At 34.9% G+C, this 17,941-nt stretch overlaps 1 protein-coding gene across 1 annotated transcript; it reads left to right on the top strand.

The window, feature by feature from the left end:
- Positions 1 to 13,507: 13,507 nt before the first annotated feature.
- LOC115989640 (G-type lectin S-receptor-like serine/threonine-protein kinase At1g11300) lies at positions 13,508 to 17,717 on the top strand. Its single transcript, XM_031113439.1, has 7 exons — positions 13,508 to 14,815; positions 15,849 to 15,956; positions 16,041 to 16,249; positions 16,318 to 16,528; positions 16,774 to 17,011; positions 17,104 to 17,254; positions 17,365 to 17,717. Exons 1-7 carry the CDS (start codon positions 13,531 to 13,533, stop codon positions 17,659 to 17,661), a joined length of 2,499 nt encoding a protein of 832 aa, XP_030969299.1. The 5' UTR covers positions 13,508 to 13,530; the 3' UTR covers positions 17,662 to 17,717.
- The last annotated feature ends 224 nt before the right edge of the window (positions 17,718 to 17,941 follow it).

Raw genomic sequence — 17,941 nt, 5'->3', positions numbered from 1 at the left:
ATCATTGTTTCTAGGGCATCCATTAACATTTCCCTTCTTTTTATTATGTCCAACCCCATTTATCATTTATAAAATTTAAAATAAAAAAAAAAAATTACAAAAACTGGAAGAGGGCCGGACATTGGTTTGTCTGCCCATTAAAAAATTGATCAAGTACAAACACAAGCCCAAGGCAATTTAGAAAAGAAAAAAGTGGTTGATGGCTTGCAAACATTTGGTACACTATAAAGTGGTTCACAACTAAGCTTGCCTAAGCATTTAGTAGGTCAAGCACAACCAGTCCGTCTGCAACAGCCAAACCTTCATTGTGACAGTCAAGCAAAGACCTGCAAAATTGGCGAAAACGTAGCGAGAGTGAGAGAGACACAGAAGAAGAATAGAAGAAATAGCAATGCAATCTCATGGTTTGACAGCATCTCATGGTGGTTGAAGCTTCAACAATGGTTGCAAGTACCCAAAATATATATATATATATATATATATATATATATCTGTGATCTGAACTTGTGAGAACCGTCCATAGTTATCAAACTCGGGAGGTTTTTGATTTGGTTTGGAGGTTGAAGGTCTTTGATTGTAAAAGATTTTATTTTTGTTTTGTTTTGTTTTGTTTTTGGTCTATTTGTTTGCTAAGAACCCCACGACAAATATCCATGGCTTCAAATCTGATAATTTCGTGGGGGCTTCTTGGTGGGAAGGATTGGATTTTACATTGGCATAGTTTAGGCTAATAGGCTCTTTATCTATGGAGGAAGAGAAATTGCAGATATATATAGGAAAAAAAAAAAAAGAAAAGAAAGTAGTGGGTGTTCTATTTCCAATAGGCAACAATTGAACGTATGATAAACCTCTTGATTGGGAATAGAAAGAATCACCATTAATCAAGAGACACAGATTTGAAGAAGGGCTGAATTAATGCTCAATTACTTGAAAGAATAGCAAAATGTTAATTACAAAAGGAAGAGCTAATGCATACCTAATAAGAATTTTGATTTTTTTAGCATAGTGGCAATTGAACAAGTACGAAGAAGTGATTCTGTTAAATGAGGAGCAGAAGAGACCAAGGAGGGAAGAGAGGGAGTTTGGAGTCAGAAAGGTGAAATTCTGAAGTTTTGAAAGCGTGAAAGATAGGAAGAGCAAAAGGAGAAGGAGGGGAGACACAGAGAGGTTAGCATTAAATACTATTTGGCTTGGGTTTGGGCTTTATGATGGACAACATTAACATCATTACCGTAAGATTGGGCTTTATAATGTAGATAGGGTTGGAAATCACCTTTTTTAATAGTATTTTAAAATTATGGGAAAAGTTTAGAAAAAAAATATTTTTAAATTATGGAAGAATTTTAGGAAAAAAAAGGGTAATGACATGGTTGTTGATATGGCTCAACGAGAGCATAGCAATATTAAATGCTACACCAAGTTCAGAGAGCCCTATAGCGGCGTTTTAAAGACCTATAGTGGCGTTTTAAAACTCTATAGTGGCGTTTTTCATGCAATTTTTTTTATAAGCCCCATACTAGGTTCAAGGAGCCCTATAGTGGCATTTTAAAGCCCTATAGTAGCATTTTAAATGGAACTCGAGCTCCAGGAACTCGAGTTCCATGCAATTTTTATTTTATTTTATTAAGTTTGATCGGGCATAACTCAATTTTAAACCAATCGAGTTTTTCATTGAAACTCGATTTTAGTAAAATTGAGTTTCGAAACAGGGGCACGAACCTATATATTTTCAAAACATGGGCATATTGCCAAATATTTTTAAAAATAGGGGTAAAAGGCTAGAATCCCCTTCATGTTGTAGTCAAAATGGGTGCTGTCCAAATTATGTGAAAGAAGCAATGACTACTCCTGGCATCCAAAATCATCATTCTCACAAACCAGAATCATTGTCTAAACACAGCTTTGTTGCTATCTTGGAGTCAAACCTTTAACGTGCCCCTTATCCTCCAGTTGCGGGACACCCTCACTGACCATGGATGCGACTTGTTTGAAATACCAGAGTACTAGTTCTTCTAGTCTTGCTATGTTGCTTTTGCTTAGATTTTGGCTTTGCCATAGACACCACTATGTCTTTACAATCCATCAAAGAATCTGACTAAATAATCTCCAATAGGAGTGATTTCAAACTTGGATTCTTTAGCCTCGTAAATTCTACCAATCACTACCTTGGAATATGGTTTAATAACATTTCAATATCCACATTCGTATGGATAGCTAAAGACAAAAACCCTTCAAGGATTCTTCTAGGCTTCTTACTGTATCTGAGGATGATAATCTTGTAGTACTAGATGGACATTGCAGGGACATTATATTGGAGATTTTGTTTTCAACATCTTCTAATACATTCTTGCCAACAATGAAAATTAGTACTAAGGTAAACACAAGTAAGAAAGTTGTAAAGTTGTGATTTCCAACTATATTGTGTTGGTTTTAATTTCGTGCCAAATTTGATTGTAATTTCTTCAATCATTTTCCCTATATGTATGTGGGTTTATTTGTAAGGGATGAGTGTGAGAGATCAATGAAGAATCAAACTTCAAGAGCTGAATTAGTAGATTTCGCAACTGGCTCATGAGTAGCTCGTGAGAAGCAAACCGCGAAAAGGCCACGTGTCTAGCACATGACTGGAAGACGAAGAGTCGTACCAGGCTATCATTTTTGCAACTATCTCATGAGAAGGGCCAATCCACGAAGGACTCGCAAAAGTTTCTGTTTGGCAAAAAGTTGTGTTTGCTTTACCAAGTTTTTACCCACACTATATATACCCTCATTGTTAGGACATATGTGATTCAATGATAGGAACATATGTCAAATATTTTATGTAATTGGCTAATCCTTTGACAAAACGCACTTTACTTGTAATTGGGTAGATCTAGGATGTGTTTAATACTTCAAAGAACAAGGTTTCAAATTCAAGTGTTAAAACCATGCAAGTCTATCCAAGAATCAAGTGAAAAGTGCTAGATTTTAAAACTCGACCGCTAGCATCTATCGAGGTTTAAAAGCTGTTTCAACCCGTGGCTCAACAGCTATCTCGATAGATGGCTATCTATCGAGGTTTATAAAACTCAGTTTTTTAGAGCTGTTTTTCATCAAATCCGTGAGTATGTGTTTAGGCTTTCTTTTCTCACAACCCTAAACATATATAAGAATTATTTTGACGGCCGTCAAAGGTTACACAAGTTGTGCAAGTGTGAAGCAAAGTTTTGTTCATGCAAATTGTGGTCGGAGACAGAATTTGCCCTAGTTCATCTTCTTCTTGAAGAAGCTACTGTGTTTGTACACTATAGGGTTTTGTGACCAAGGAGCTTATTGATCTTCATCGTGTGATGAACTGAAGAAATTTGTAACCAACATCCTTCTCAAGTTAGTGATTAAGTTACATACTGGGATCTGCGCATCTATTGGTTAGTCACGTACTGAGAGCCGTGCATTGAAAGGAGGGATTGTCACTACAGAACAAATCCAATTGGGTATTGGGGTAAGGGTTCAACTGTAGGTTGATATAAGGTGTGAGGGATTTCACAATTTGCTCTAATACCAATGGGCTTGGTCTGCAATCAAATGTTATAAAAGATTTGTGCCCCCTCATCCTTCACCAATTGGTCGTTGGATGGATCGGTAAAGCACACGGTCCGACATAAGGTACTGAGATTCCTTTACTTGTAACCACTTATTTTTATAATAGCAGATTCTCGAGAGTGGTGACCTTAAAATCATCGGGTGGGGTTTTTGCCATGTAGGTTTTCCCCATTCATAAAAAAATCACCGTATCAATTTAATTTCCACTGCACTTTAGTTAATTGGTGATTTGTTTGTGCTACCACATGCTTTGCATGTTAATTAACTTAATTAATTCACTTGGCTAAATTAATCGGTTAATTTATCACAAGGAGTCAATACATTATTGGCCTATCACTCATTACGAACAAATTGTAAGGAGTGCTTTTCTGAGAGAAAACTCTAGAAAATACACTTGAGAGTTAGAGATTGTTATACCCACAATCATCTACATATTTCCGTGTGGTTTTCCTTAACTCCTACCTCTCCATCTCTAGATCTTTGAGAGGTTGCTAGCCCAAACACTTATCATACTCAGAAACACCTATTCTGAGTGTAAAGTAAGATTTTGGTGCTGTTGGGAAGTATTGGAAGGACCCATTCATTGGCAGAAGCAATCGGGCTGAATTGCGGGATTTGGAAAGTTAGAGAAAACAAGACTCCGAGAAGTTAATTGGTAGTAGGAGTTTGGAGGGCTCAAGTACATAGGGTAGACTAGGCTTAGAGGGTCTTTTGTTATTCGTGTCCTCCAACTTTATTCTCTAGTGGATCAATTTCGACTTGGAGGGTCGTGGAGAGGTTTTTCGCCAAGTTCTTCGGTTTCCTCTTCAATAACACGTCTCAATGTTATCTTGTGTTTGCATCTCTCTTCCCTATTCTTTAAGCTTTCATTTTATTGTTGATGATGGATGAATATGGCTTAGGGTAGTGTTATTGATTCATTGCACTTATTTACTCTTGTTCTGTACTTAGTCTAAGTTAGAGTAAATGCAATCTAGCCGTAATTTTTATTTGGAGGTCTAAACAAGCTCTTGTGTCTTAACACAAATACGAGCTTTCAAAAGTCCTATTGACATCGTGGACAAGCCCTTTGGATCCATCCGTTGGAAGCTTATCTGCTGGCATTCAACCCTCTTACTCTTAGTCTTCCTTAAGCATTCATTTCGAAAAATGGTAGCCCATATTGGCGCAGTTTGCAATTTTTATTTTTTATGTTTTTGCTTTCGTGTGGATTATCGCTCAAACTTACACCATCCATTTGGCATTAATGTAACCTTTTTTTATATCAACTTTGAGTTAGTTGTATTAATTCAAATAAGTCTATCAATGAAAAAGGAACGCAAAAGACCATGCCTTTTTGAAATACATGTCCTTTAGGAAAGGGTCATAAAGTTGCTACTTTAATTGTCTTCATCTAAGATGCATTTTCTTCCGATGTATGGACTTCACCATGTGCCCTTATAAGGTTGCAAGTATTATCTTTTACTAGTTGTAGACGTGTAATGCAGAAAAAGTTGACAATTTGTTTTTGTTAAATGAAAATGATAAATAAGACTTATAAGTGTTAGTCCCATATCATTTTTCAAATAATGTGATTATTTTCTAACTACTTATCATTTTACAATATATTAAATTTTCTAAATTAAGTTATCCATAGTTGTTATTTAAAAATGTTTTAAATTTTATAAGGTTTTTATTTTCAAGGAAACATAATGCATTTACATTTAATTATAATATAAGGTATAATCTAATGTATGTGGATGAAATTTTTTTCTAGTGCTCCTCACAAATGATTCATCCTCTATATGTCTTAAATAATCTAAAGGGAAAGCAGATATAAGTAAATCTATCACCTATTAGAGAATATATATATATATAAAGGGAAAGCAGATATAAGTAAATCTATCACCTATTAGAGAATATATATATATATATATATATATATATATATATAACTTTAATAACATATAAGAAACGTGTAATTTTATTAAGAACTTACCAACATTATACTGAGAATGTGACAAAATTGTCAATAAAGCAACTTCTCTTTCTACGCAAACCTCTCCTTTTAAAGCATCATTAGAGTGGACATAATGGACCAAAATGGACCAGATGGACTGAAATGAATTGAATGGGCTAAAGTGGACCTAATAGATCAAAATGCATACTAATGTGACTCAACAGGAGATTGGCAACATTCTGAGAGACCGCGCCCCCGGCCCCATTTTTTGGGATGTTGGGCCAAACCTACGTAAATGGGTAGAGTCGTGTTATTGCCTATCAAAATGGAGATTCGACTGATTAAGGGTTTTACAATGGAGTCGCCACTTATTTAATTATTGGAATAAATAAGAAAACCAAAATTGAAAAATTTCTCATTTTATTAATTTGAAATTGAATATACATTGATTATAGGAAAATTACATGGCTTTGGTCTTAAATACAATCTAAGATAAAGTACATGGCTTTGTTTCCTAGTTACAATCTAGAAATTGAAATTACAAGGATAAACATTGATCTATCAACCCTTGATCTAAGCTCAGAGGTTATGTTACAAGGTGGGAAGGTGTTAGACACCCACCTTACCTGGTGAAACCGGTCTTCTAGACTCTGGTAGCCAACATTCATATCACATCATTCAATATGTTATCAATCAATTTGCATGTTGAATTTAATGTGTGTGCATGTGATAAACCCCAATTCAATTTATTAAGCATTGCATTTGGATTGAAAAATAAATTCTAGTGAATGTGTGTGGATGATGATATCCTAGATTCAAGAATTTGAAAGAATTATGAAACAAATATCTTTTTCATATTTTTGATGTGGACTTAAGATCAAAGCTAGTGTTATGCATGAACATGTGTTGAAAAACTAAGAACATGTGAAGAACACATAAAAGCACATAAGAATATTCAAACATATTCAAGGGAATTTAAATAAATACTGTCATGCTTTAATCTTAAATTCTCATCATGACAACATAAAAAACAAGTTAGGGAAAATGATTATACCTTCATGCAAGACCCATACGGTGGATGAGGAGACTCTTGGTGGAGGTCTTAAGGGTGGAGGAAAAGAAGAGCTAGGAGAGGGAGAGTGAGTCTCACTCAATACCTTGAGTTTTAGGAAGACCAAGATATGACAAGACTACTCTACTTCACAAGAACTTAAGAGAGGAGAAGAGAGGGGGGTTTTTCATGTTGGAATGGAGGAGAGGGGGGTTTATATGGTAGTGATGGAGAAAGTATGAATGGAAGGTCATTTAATGGGGATTGACAAAGAATCATGAACCTAGACCTTATTTTAGCCTTTGGGGAAATTGGGTGCATGAAATGTAGAGATTGGTGGGAGTGAGAAGCAAGCAAAATTCAGTTTCCCGTAGCTACTGTAACAGCTTGTAGAGTCCAATTCAAAAAATCATATTTTACTCAATTCTGATCAGAATTGTCTCATTCTTGTGCTCAAATTGAAACCTCGGATGTCTAGTTTCTGGAAAAATTAACCACATTCATAGATACAAAATATTCTAAGAGATATCAATGAAATTGTTAATTGCACAAATCACTCGTTGAATAATTAATGTTTGACTATCTAATTAATTATGTGCAACCTTACCATAAAATGTAGTCCTAGCCAATCAAATTATGACACATCATTAATCTCAAATTGATTATAATTATAACCAATTGAAATCAATTGTTCATAATCACATATAGTTAGGCTCAATTTGTGATAGTGCATCTCGGCCATTAAAACTTGGCTTGGTGATAACTTTCAATCTAATGGTCTGATTAGGGCTTATGACAAGTCGATTTGATCATTACAACATTAAGATCATTTTGGTGAAATGAGATTAAGGATCTAATGACTAGAATCAAGATGCATATTTCCAAGGTGAAATTACCCTTTTACCCTCTATGTGAGATTAAATACAGGTTGCAAAATGGGATGTCAACAAACATTAATTTTACACTTTAGCTGTTAAATATTTTATTTATAGATTTGTTGATGATTACTCTAGATATTCGTAGATATATCCTTTTAAGAGTGAAGTATTCCATTATTTCAAAATTTTCAAGTCCCTCGTTGAAAAAAATTTTCATCAAAAATAAAAAATTTCAACAAAAATAAAAAAATTTCAACTCAATTAAGGTGGAGAGTATATTGACATCGCCTTTTAAAATTTCCTTTCAATTGTTCATCGCATGTCATGCCTTCACACACCAAAACAAGGTGGTTTTTCCGAAAGAAAACATAGACACGTTGTTGATACTAGCCTCACTCTTCTAGCACAGGTTAGAATGGAAACTAGATTTTGGGTATAATACTACAATAGTGCTATTTATCTAATATATCATTTACCAACTAAAGGAGGGTTTGACTATGTTTCCCCTTGTGAAAATGATGTAGAACTGTAAAATTATAATTTACAACTATTCTGTGTTGGCTTTAATTCTGTACCAAATTTGTTTGTAATTTTGTTCAATCATATGTACCCTGTATTTTATGTGGGATTTTATTGTAAGGGTTGTGTGTGAGAGAGAGTGTGAAGACTCAAGACATTATTGAAGACAAAGTGGATTTCATGAGAAGTTTCGCAAGAAGCCTTCCCTCAAAGTGAGCCACGTGCAGAGCACATGACTGTAATGCAAAGAGTTATGACAGCTGGTTTTCATGAGTATTTCACGGGTAAGGCCTTCCTGCAACATACCCGCGAAACATTCTGTTTTGTTATTTTGGCATCTGCTACACCATGTCTTCACCCACACTATATATACCCTTATTACCTACATATTGTAAGGAGTGCTTTTATGAGAGAAAATCCTAGATAAAACCCTTGAGAGTTAGAGATTGTTATATCTACAATCCTTTACACAATCCTTTATGGCTTTCCTCAACTCCTACCTTTCCATATCCATATCCTTGAGAGGTTGATAGCCCAAACACTTACTACAACCATTTTGAATGTAAAGTGAGGTTTTGGTGCTGCTGGGAAGCATTGGAAGAAGCCATTTGTTTGGTGGATGCAATCGGGCTAAATTGTGTGATCCGGAGAGTTAGAGAAGACAAGGCTTCGTCAATTCAGTTAGTAGCAAGAGCTTGGAGAGCTCAAGTACATGGGGTAGACTAGGTTGGGAGGGTCGTTTGTGTTTGTTTTTAGACCCCTTAAAACACAACCAGATTAGCCTAGTTAATTAGTCAAGTGATTACTTAATCAAATTATCAAATCTAGGTTAACACACAAATATCATATCATTGTAAAGTGCAAAAAATAAAGAACACAACAATATGATAACCCAGGAAAACCAAACCGGTAAAAAACCTGGGGAGGATTTAATCTAGCTATCCTTAAGGTAAAACGAATCTACTATGAAAGAATTGAAGTTTACACAATAGTGACTTAGACTATTAACATCCTATTGCTACCTCGAGTAGGAAACTTACTACCACGATCACATGATAACTCTGAGTCCACAAACTACTTCTTTCTTGGATTCCCAGCAAGTACAAGCACTCCCGCTTGTGTATCTTTAAGCTCTTGAATCATCAACTGAATTGATCACCAAACTCTTGACATTAATCTTGAGATTGGAAACCCTAAGTGTATGTGAAGGCAAACACCCTAGATCTCACAGAAGATTCACACACACAGCATAAAGAGCAACCTTTAGAGAGCTTTTGGGTACAAAAACCTAAATCTACAAAAAAAGCACAAGATGCACTCTAATCTCTCTCTAAAAAACTTATGAAAACATTTTAGGGTTTCCTTTATATATAGGAGTGTTTTACTTGAAACCTAATACGTTTAAATAGAGTTTAGGCTGAATTGGAACTCTACAGAAAAATAAATTTGCACGTGGTTTGATCGATCGAGCCTTGCAGATTTAGTCCAATAAATTCTGCAATCACTCGATTCCAATTTTACAAATAAACATACTTTGAGCAAGCCTAAACCTAGACCCTATGTTTTGATCATGGTTTGCCAAGAAAATACAAATTGAAGTTCTAATACATTAGTTCCTAAAGTCTTAGAACCTAACATTTTGTTATTTGCGTACTCCAACTTATTCTCTAGTGGATCGATTTACCACTTGGAAGGTGGTGGAGAGGTTTTTTGGCGAATTTTTCGGTTTCCTCTTTGATAACACGTTTCGGAGTTATCTTGTGTTTGCATCCTTCTTCCCTACTCTTTTAGCTTTCATTTTATAGTTGATATTTGATGAATATGGCTTAAAGTAGTTTTATTGTTTATTCGCTCGCATTTACTCTATTCCGCACTTAGTTTAAGTCAGAGTAAAATCAACCAAGCCGTAATTTTTAATTTGGGGGTCTAAACAGCTCTTGTGTTTTCACACATATTCCAGCTTTCAAGAACAAACATCAAAAACCTTTCTAGAGCAGCGTTTTTGGAATAGCGAAGGCGCCGAAAATCGTGGTGCAATATCAAGGGGAGGTATTAGTAGAAGTCATCAAAGTGACGATGTCGGAATTGCTTAAATTTGGAGGGTTGAAGGGAAACAACATTCTAATTTAGGTGAATTCTTCCATTAAGGTCCCGAAAACAATTATTTTGCTATTTTAAGTAATATAGGTTTTTCTTGATAACTTTTAATTTAAAAGTCAGGATAAGGTCATCTCTATTTTAGGACGTCTCTTAGAGACAATAGTTTCAATTTCCGCAATTATCTCAATTTTGCAATTTTTGGTAAAAACTACTATTTTGCCACCTAATTACGTGATTAATGCAAATTAAAGTTTTCTAGGCGTTTTCCTTGCCGCCCTAGATTTTCTTTTCTACTATTTAAATGCATAGTGGCCTCCAAGGAAATTTAGTTTTTCAGATTAATAAAATTTCAGACTTCATCTATTATTTCTCTTTGATGGATGAACCCTATATCACCTTGTAGATTCAAAGAACCTTTCATGGATTCATGGTTTTCATTCAGAAGCTAATGTATTTAGTTTATTTTCTATTTAGAAAGCAACCTGTTTGCTTTCTTGTAACTTCTGCGAAATTAGAAAAACTTGTGATTACTCAAACTTTTGTGTTTTTGGATGTTAATGCTTTCCTTTCTTAAAACCCTATAAGAAATGCCAACTTGATTTTCACTTTAAATTGTGTGTGTTCTTAGGGTATTTTTGTTGGAAAATATAGCTATATAAATAAGTTTTGATTTAGAAATATAAAAACCCTAAAAAAATATTGACAATAAATCAAAAGAGTAAGTTTAGTAGGAGCTATAGAATCATGTGAAAGTGTTGTCTTTAAAAGTTTATTTGTACCACTTGGAGTAAAACTTTGTGTGATTGGTTCTTTTGGTGGAATAAACCCCTTAGGATTAGACTATAGCAATAACCTTCTCAATGGACTTACACCCAAAGAGGAAGGCTCAAGAACAACCTTAAAATAAGCATTTCCTTAATCATAAAATGATTCCCCAAAGGACAAAGTTTGGCTACAAACTTGGTTGTAATCTAAGGCTACAACTTCATTCAATATATTTTTTTTATCAGATGTGAATTTTGACAAACCACCATTGAATTACATTTTCTTCTTATATCCTCCATGCTTGAAAATTTTTCAAAAAATTATAGATTAATAGTTATATCATCAATTAATTGTTTAAATTGCAAGTTTTTGTAGTATAAAATTATACATAAAAACTAAGTTTATGGATCATATAGTGGCCAAAATGGCAAAATACCCCTTTCAACCAAACTTTTCAGCAAAATGCCCCATGTCAGAAACTATTTAGGGATATGCCCTTGTTTTGAAACTCGATTTTTGGAAAATCGAGTTATAGCGGAATTAAAAAAAAAAAAAAAAAAAAAAAAAAAAAAAAAAAAAAACACTTGTGGAACTCGAGTTCCACAAATTTTTTATTTTATTTTTTAAGTTTAGTTCGCTATAACTCTATTGTCCAAAAATCGAGTTTTACATTGAAACTTGATTTTCTAAAAATTAAGTTTCAAAATAGGGACATATCTTTAAATAGTTTCAGACAGTGGACATTTTGGTGGAAAGTTTGGCTGAAAGGAATAAAGCCCAATTTTGGCCATCATATAATACATAACTTTTGATTGGCACAAAATTTGACTTATGAGTTAAAAGCATAAGAAACATGTAATTCAATAATTAGATTTTCAAAATATATAGTCATATTAATTTTTTAACGGAAGTTGTATTCTTAGACTATAACCAAATTTGTAGCCAAAGTTGTAGCCAAACTTTATCCTTCTCCAAAACCCAAAAGCAAAACCCGCAAAAGAAACTGTGGATGAAGAATAGGACTAAAGAAGAAAGGGAGAAAGCAAGGAGCAAATCTTTTCAACCCTTGAAAACTATCTTTGATATGGTGATATTTTTCTCTTGACTGAGAGTGAGGGACCTACGGCTAAAAGAGAGAGAAAAGAAGAGAAGTAGATGGCCGAAAGGCCCTTTTTCCTGCTTCCTATCTTCAGCCTTTTTCTTTCTTTTATTTTTTTCAGCTCGTGCTACACGCACAAAAAAGAGACATTGACTTAAAGGGTGAGAGTGGGTCTCTTTCTTTTTTCTCTCTTTTGTCAGGGTCACTTGGGATGAGCTTGTCTCCCACTTTTTCCTCTTATTTTATGCTCAACAACTAGGGACGTTAACTGAGATAAGACAGCAAATGAAACAAAAGTGAAAGACTGTTTGGAGTACAGATCCAACAATCCCCCAGAATAGGAAAGACAAGTAATTCAAGAAGGCATACACAGGTTGGAATGGAAACTAGTTCTTAGACATAATATTTCAATTGTGTTATTTATCTAATATATCGTCTACCAACTAAAGGGCTGGACTATTCTCCTTCTGAAAAACTTTTTACCCTACATTGCGATTACTCAGACTCACGTGCACGTGCTTTTGGATGTGAATGTTTTCTTTTCCTAAAACATAACAGACACCAACTCGATTTTCACTTTAAACCATGTGTGTTCTTCGGGTATTTTTTAACCATCATGGTTAATTTATGTAGTGATTTATAAAATGGTCCACCTATATTATTTAAATAAGTTACATAATTTATTAAATAGATCATGTGATTAAAAATATGAGTGAGTTATTTTATTAATTGTCTATTACATTCTATCTCATCCTATCATATTCTATTTTACAATATTGGGGAATCACGAAGAAGAATTTTATTCGGAGGTGACCTTTTTCCATAATATATAAAGATGAGATAATATATAGAACTTTTAAGTGATCATTCACACACTATTATGACTTCGATACAGAATATATGTTATCCCAGATTTTAATCCGATGCAATTCTGCAACCGAAACTCAATATGTTATCCCCTAAAATTTTTACAGCTCACAAAGCTAACTGTATCCCGTTTTCGTCAATACGGGATCTAAATGTTTCACGTTTTTAGTCAATATGGTTTTTTATTTTTTTATTTTATTTTTTTATTTTTTGTTGTGTGTGAGAGAGAGAGAGTTGGGCGGGGTCCTTAAGCAAAGGAAGTCAAGTTTTTGGCTCTTGCGAGAGATTTCAAAGAAAGAACCATGATTATTACATACCGGCAAATGCGGAGTGTGTGCGACACGTCAGTTAAAACTGAAACATGATGGCTGTGTGTACAGATATGTGTGCAACAAGTGTTAACCTTCAAAAAGAAAGATATGGGAAAAGAATAAAATTTTAAGCAATAAATGCTCCCTTCATCCAAAATCATGATTTTCACAAACCAGAATTTTTGTACAATATATGTGGGAAAAGAATAACAGTGACTGCTACTAGCGTCAAAAGTCATTGTTATCACAAACCAGAATCATTGTACATTTGATTTGATTTGAAAATCTGTTTGTCTGTCGAGCTCTGTTTTCGTGAAGGACCCGCCACCCACCATGGTTGGTCTATAAACAATGGTTTGAATAGATTTGGGTATCATCCCCACAAAACCACACAAACCAGAAGCATTGAACAAGTTACAATGGGACTTGTTCAAAACACAAGAATGTCAGTTCTTCTAATCTTGCTATGTCGCTTTTCTTTAGAATCTGGCTCTGCCACAGACACCATTACTTCTTTTCAACCCATCAAAGACTCTGACTACATAATCTCCAATGGAAGTACTTTCAAGTTGGGATTCTTCAGCCCTGTAAATTCTACCAATCGGTACCTCGGAATATGGTATAATAAAAATTCAGGTTTCCCTGCCCAATGGGTATGGGTAGCCAACAGACAAAACCCCCTGAAGGACGCTTCTGGGGTTGTTACTATATCTGAGGATGGAAATCTTGTAGTTTTAGATGGACAAAAACGGATAATTTGGTCATCGAAAGCCACAAACACTGTTGTCAATTCAAATGCCAAGCTTTTAGATTCTGGGAACCTTGTCTTGCAAGACACTAATGGGTCAATCATATGGGGGAGTTTCCAGTTTCCTACTAATACAATGTTGCCCAATATGAAAATTAGTTCTAATGCAAGAACAGGTAAGAAAGATGAGTTGACACCATGGAAAAGCCCTTCTGATCCATCCATCGGAAGCTTCTCGTGTGGTATGAAGCCTCGAAGTCTTCCTCAAGCATTTATTTGGAAAGACGGTAGCCCATTTTGGCGCAGTGGCCCGTGGAACACTCGGAACTTTATTGGAATACCAGAAATGTATTCTGTATATCATCATGGATTTAGTCTCGTAGAGGATCCAGATGGAACATTATCTTTAAGTTTCTTTTATGTGAACCTGTCTTTGTCACATTTTGTCCTGACTACGCAAGGAGATTTAGAGCTAATATATTGGGATAATGAGAAGGACGATTGGGAGGTCCGGTGGATAGCTTTGAAGACTGAGTGCCATGTTTATGGTAAGTGTGGTGCATTCGGAAGCTGTGATTCACGGAATTCACCAATTTGCAGCTGTTTACGGGGGTTTGAGCCAAATAACACAATAGAATGGAGTAGAGGAAATTGGGCTAGCGGATGTGTGAGGAGGACGCCCTTGCAGTGTGGGAGGGTGAACAGTACTGGTGGTGAAGCCAGCAAAATGGATGGGTTTTTGAAACAGAAGATGATGAAGGTGCCAGACTTTGCAGATTGGTCAGCTGCTCATGAAGACGATTGCAGGCAGCAGTGTTTACAGAATTGTTCTTGTATAGCTTATGCATATGATACTGGCACAGGGTGCATGTCATGGACTAGAAGCTTGATTGACACACTCCAATTCTCCAGCGGCGGAGTTGATCTTTACATTCGTGTTGCCTATTCAGAACTTGGTGAGTTATTTAGTTCTGTCCAAATTTATCTTAAGCTTCAAACCACATGTACTGCTTGTCCATTTGGTAAAAGACAATTTGTTTTACAAAAAGAGAAAAGAAAACATATTTAGTAATCTATTTTGTGTGAATTATGTTGGGGATAAAAAAATAAAACCAAAAACCAAAAATCCCACCTCATGGTGGGAGCAAAATCTCAACCAATATTGTTAATCAAGTGGGAGTTTTCCAAGGGTCGAGCTTCGAGTTAGTGTTCAAGCATATTATTGTGATAAAATTAATCTTTAATCAGTGTTAATCTTAGAATTTGTAGTTGTTTAGCATGTACATCACCAATACTCTTATAGTTTATGGTAAATAGCTATCCATTAATCTGTGAGGACATCATAAATTAATTGGAGTAGGAGTCCCGTAAAGGTATCGGGAGCTGGTCCCAACTGATTTTCAAACTGGTCGCCATGCGTCTATCTCGCGGGAGCAAATCTTAATTTCGCTAGAGCTAAAAGCTCTTATCAGCAGCAGCATTTTAAGCACATGAACCTCTATCCCATTACAGTAACCCCACAAAATACAATGCATTGAATTGAATTACATACAAATTTGGCAAGGAATTAAGCTAGGACCAATACAAGACTCAACATTTATAAATAATGGTGGAGAGCTATAATTAACACTAGTCGTTTTATCACGGAATTTCAGCATATACAACAAACTTCAAAAAGTATAAGATTATCTCTAGGAGTTTAACAAAACTCACCTTCATCGCAATTAAATCTTCTAAACAACTTTTTGAAAGAACCCCAAATAATAGGCATGCTTCAATAGGTTACAATGGCCATGGAAGAAATTTGCGCCCAAACCCTTGTCTCTCACCATTGTGTATTTTCTTAGTTACAACAGTCCAGCAACTTTGTTTATAAAGCCTTGAGAACTTGGGCCAAAAAGTAAGCTAATAAGCCCATATAGTAATACTTTTTTTTTTTTCTGATTTAAAAGGCCCAAAAATTATTGTAATACTTTTTGCTGTTAACAGATAAAGAGGGAGATGTGAAAAAAATTATCGCAATCACAGTGGTAATAGGAACAGTTTCCATTTCAATCTGCACTTTCATATTGTGGAGGCGGATAGCTAAACACAAAGGTAATATTCTGACAAAAATTTACACAATAGACTAGGAAGTTTTGCTACATATTAGAGATTTCTGACAATTGTTGTGGAAATCAGCAATGAAGAAGAAAGCAAAGGGAATCTTGTTGTTCAACAGAGAGGAAGCACACAAAAAATTCCCCAGTGAAAACATGCTTGGAGACAACCTGAACCAAGTTCAGTTCCAGGAGCTACCGTTATTCAATTTTGAGAAGCTGACGATTGCAACAAACAACTTCCATCAATCTAACAAGCTTGGGCAGGGTGGTTTTGGTCCCGTATACAGGGTAACATTCTAGAGGATTTTTGTTTAATAATTTGAATATCTAGTTAATGATTTGATGTTTATTTATAGGGAAAATTGTCAGATGGACCAGAGATTGCAGTAAAAAGACTCTCCAAAACTTCAGGACAAGGGTTAGAAGAATTTATGAATGAGATGGTAGTAATTTCTAAACTCCAACATCGGAATCTTGTTAGGCTTCTTGGCTGCTGTGTCGAAGGAGAAGAGAGGATGTTGATATATGAATACATGCCAAACAAAAGTTTAGATGCATTCCTCTTTGGTTAGTTAATTTTGATACCATTTTTTATTACAAAATGCTGTACTTTTATAAAAGGTTTATTTTGTTGACAGAAATAGTGTATTGTAGACAATGGATCAACATTCTTTCTTGTGGTACTTCACTTGAAACAGTTTTTTGTTGACTTCCACCAAATGAACTTCATCTGAAAACTTTGTGTTCACTCACCTTGTAAATTTGATACTAACTTTTTCTCTTGTTTCTTTACTTTTATTTAAATTCATTAGATCCACACAAAGAAAAACTGCTAGATTGGAGAAGACGCTTCAACATTATTGAAGGAATTGGTCGAGGTCTACTCTACCTTCATAGGGATTCGAGATTAAGGATTATTCATAGAGATCTAAAGGCAAGTAACATCTTGTTGGACAAAGAGCTAAATCCAAAAATATCAGATTTTGGTATGGCTCGGATTTTTGGAGGTAATGAAGACCAAGCCAATACTAATAGGGTCGTCGGAACCTAGTAAGTACCTTTTGGTTTGGTTAATTCAATTAGATACTAATATTGATATGTGAGATGAGAAGATTTGGTTGTTTTATGTTTTTGAAATTTAGTGGCTATATGTCTCCTGAATATGCAATGGAAGGGCGATTTTCAGAGAAATCAGATGTTTTCAGTTTTGGGGTTTTGTTACTAGAGATATTAAGTGGAAGAAGAAACTATAGCTTTAATAAGGATGAGCAGCCCATGAGCCTTTTAGGATTTGTAAGTCATAGTTATCTATCATTGCCTTATTTTAGAAAACCTCCAATGCTTGTTTCTTAAACGTTTTAGTATTGATGATGCAAATTTCAATCTTGTTTTCTTGTTTCCAGGCATGGAAATTGTGGAATGCAAACAACATTATGGCCTTAATCGACCCAATGATATCTGAACCATGTTTTGAAATGGAGATTTTGAGATGTATACATGTTGGCTTGTTGTGTGTGCAAGATTTTGCCGAAGATAGGCCGAATGTATCTGTTGTTATCTCCATGCTTAAAAGTGAGATTGTTGATCTTCCTTGTCCAAAGCAGCCTGCATTTACTGAAAGGAAGATTGCCTTAGATACAGACTCCTCTCAAAGCTGCTCTGTTAACAATGTAACTGTTACAATGGTTCAAGGTCGATAGCTAGCAAATTTTATTTACATAATCATGTGGTGGTTACATATGCATTTTGAACATTTCTGAAGAGTTTTAATAAAGTGTGAATAATGATTCCTATATTCCCTCTTTAATGTCCACGATTAGCTCAATTTAAGAAGTCTTCTTGGTACACTTAAGGATGATTTACCCCTTTTAACAAAAAAATTTCGATGTATTAGGGGTTAGTATCCATTCCAAAAATTGCTAAATAATATGGCACATACCAATAACAAATGAACTTTCATATTACGAAATAGACAGCATA

Source organism: Quercus lobata, chromosome 5 (genome assembly GCF_001633185.2).
Source record: "Quercus lobata isolate SW786 chromosome 5, ValleyOak3.0 Primary Assembly, whole genome shotgun sequence".
NCBI lineage: Eukaryota > Viridiplantae > Streptophyta > Magnoliopsida > Fagales > Fagaceae > Quercus > Quercus lobata.
This window is presented reverse-complemented; position numbering and strand designations above follow the sequence as displayed.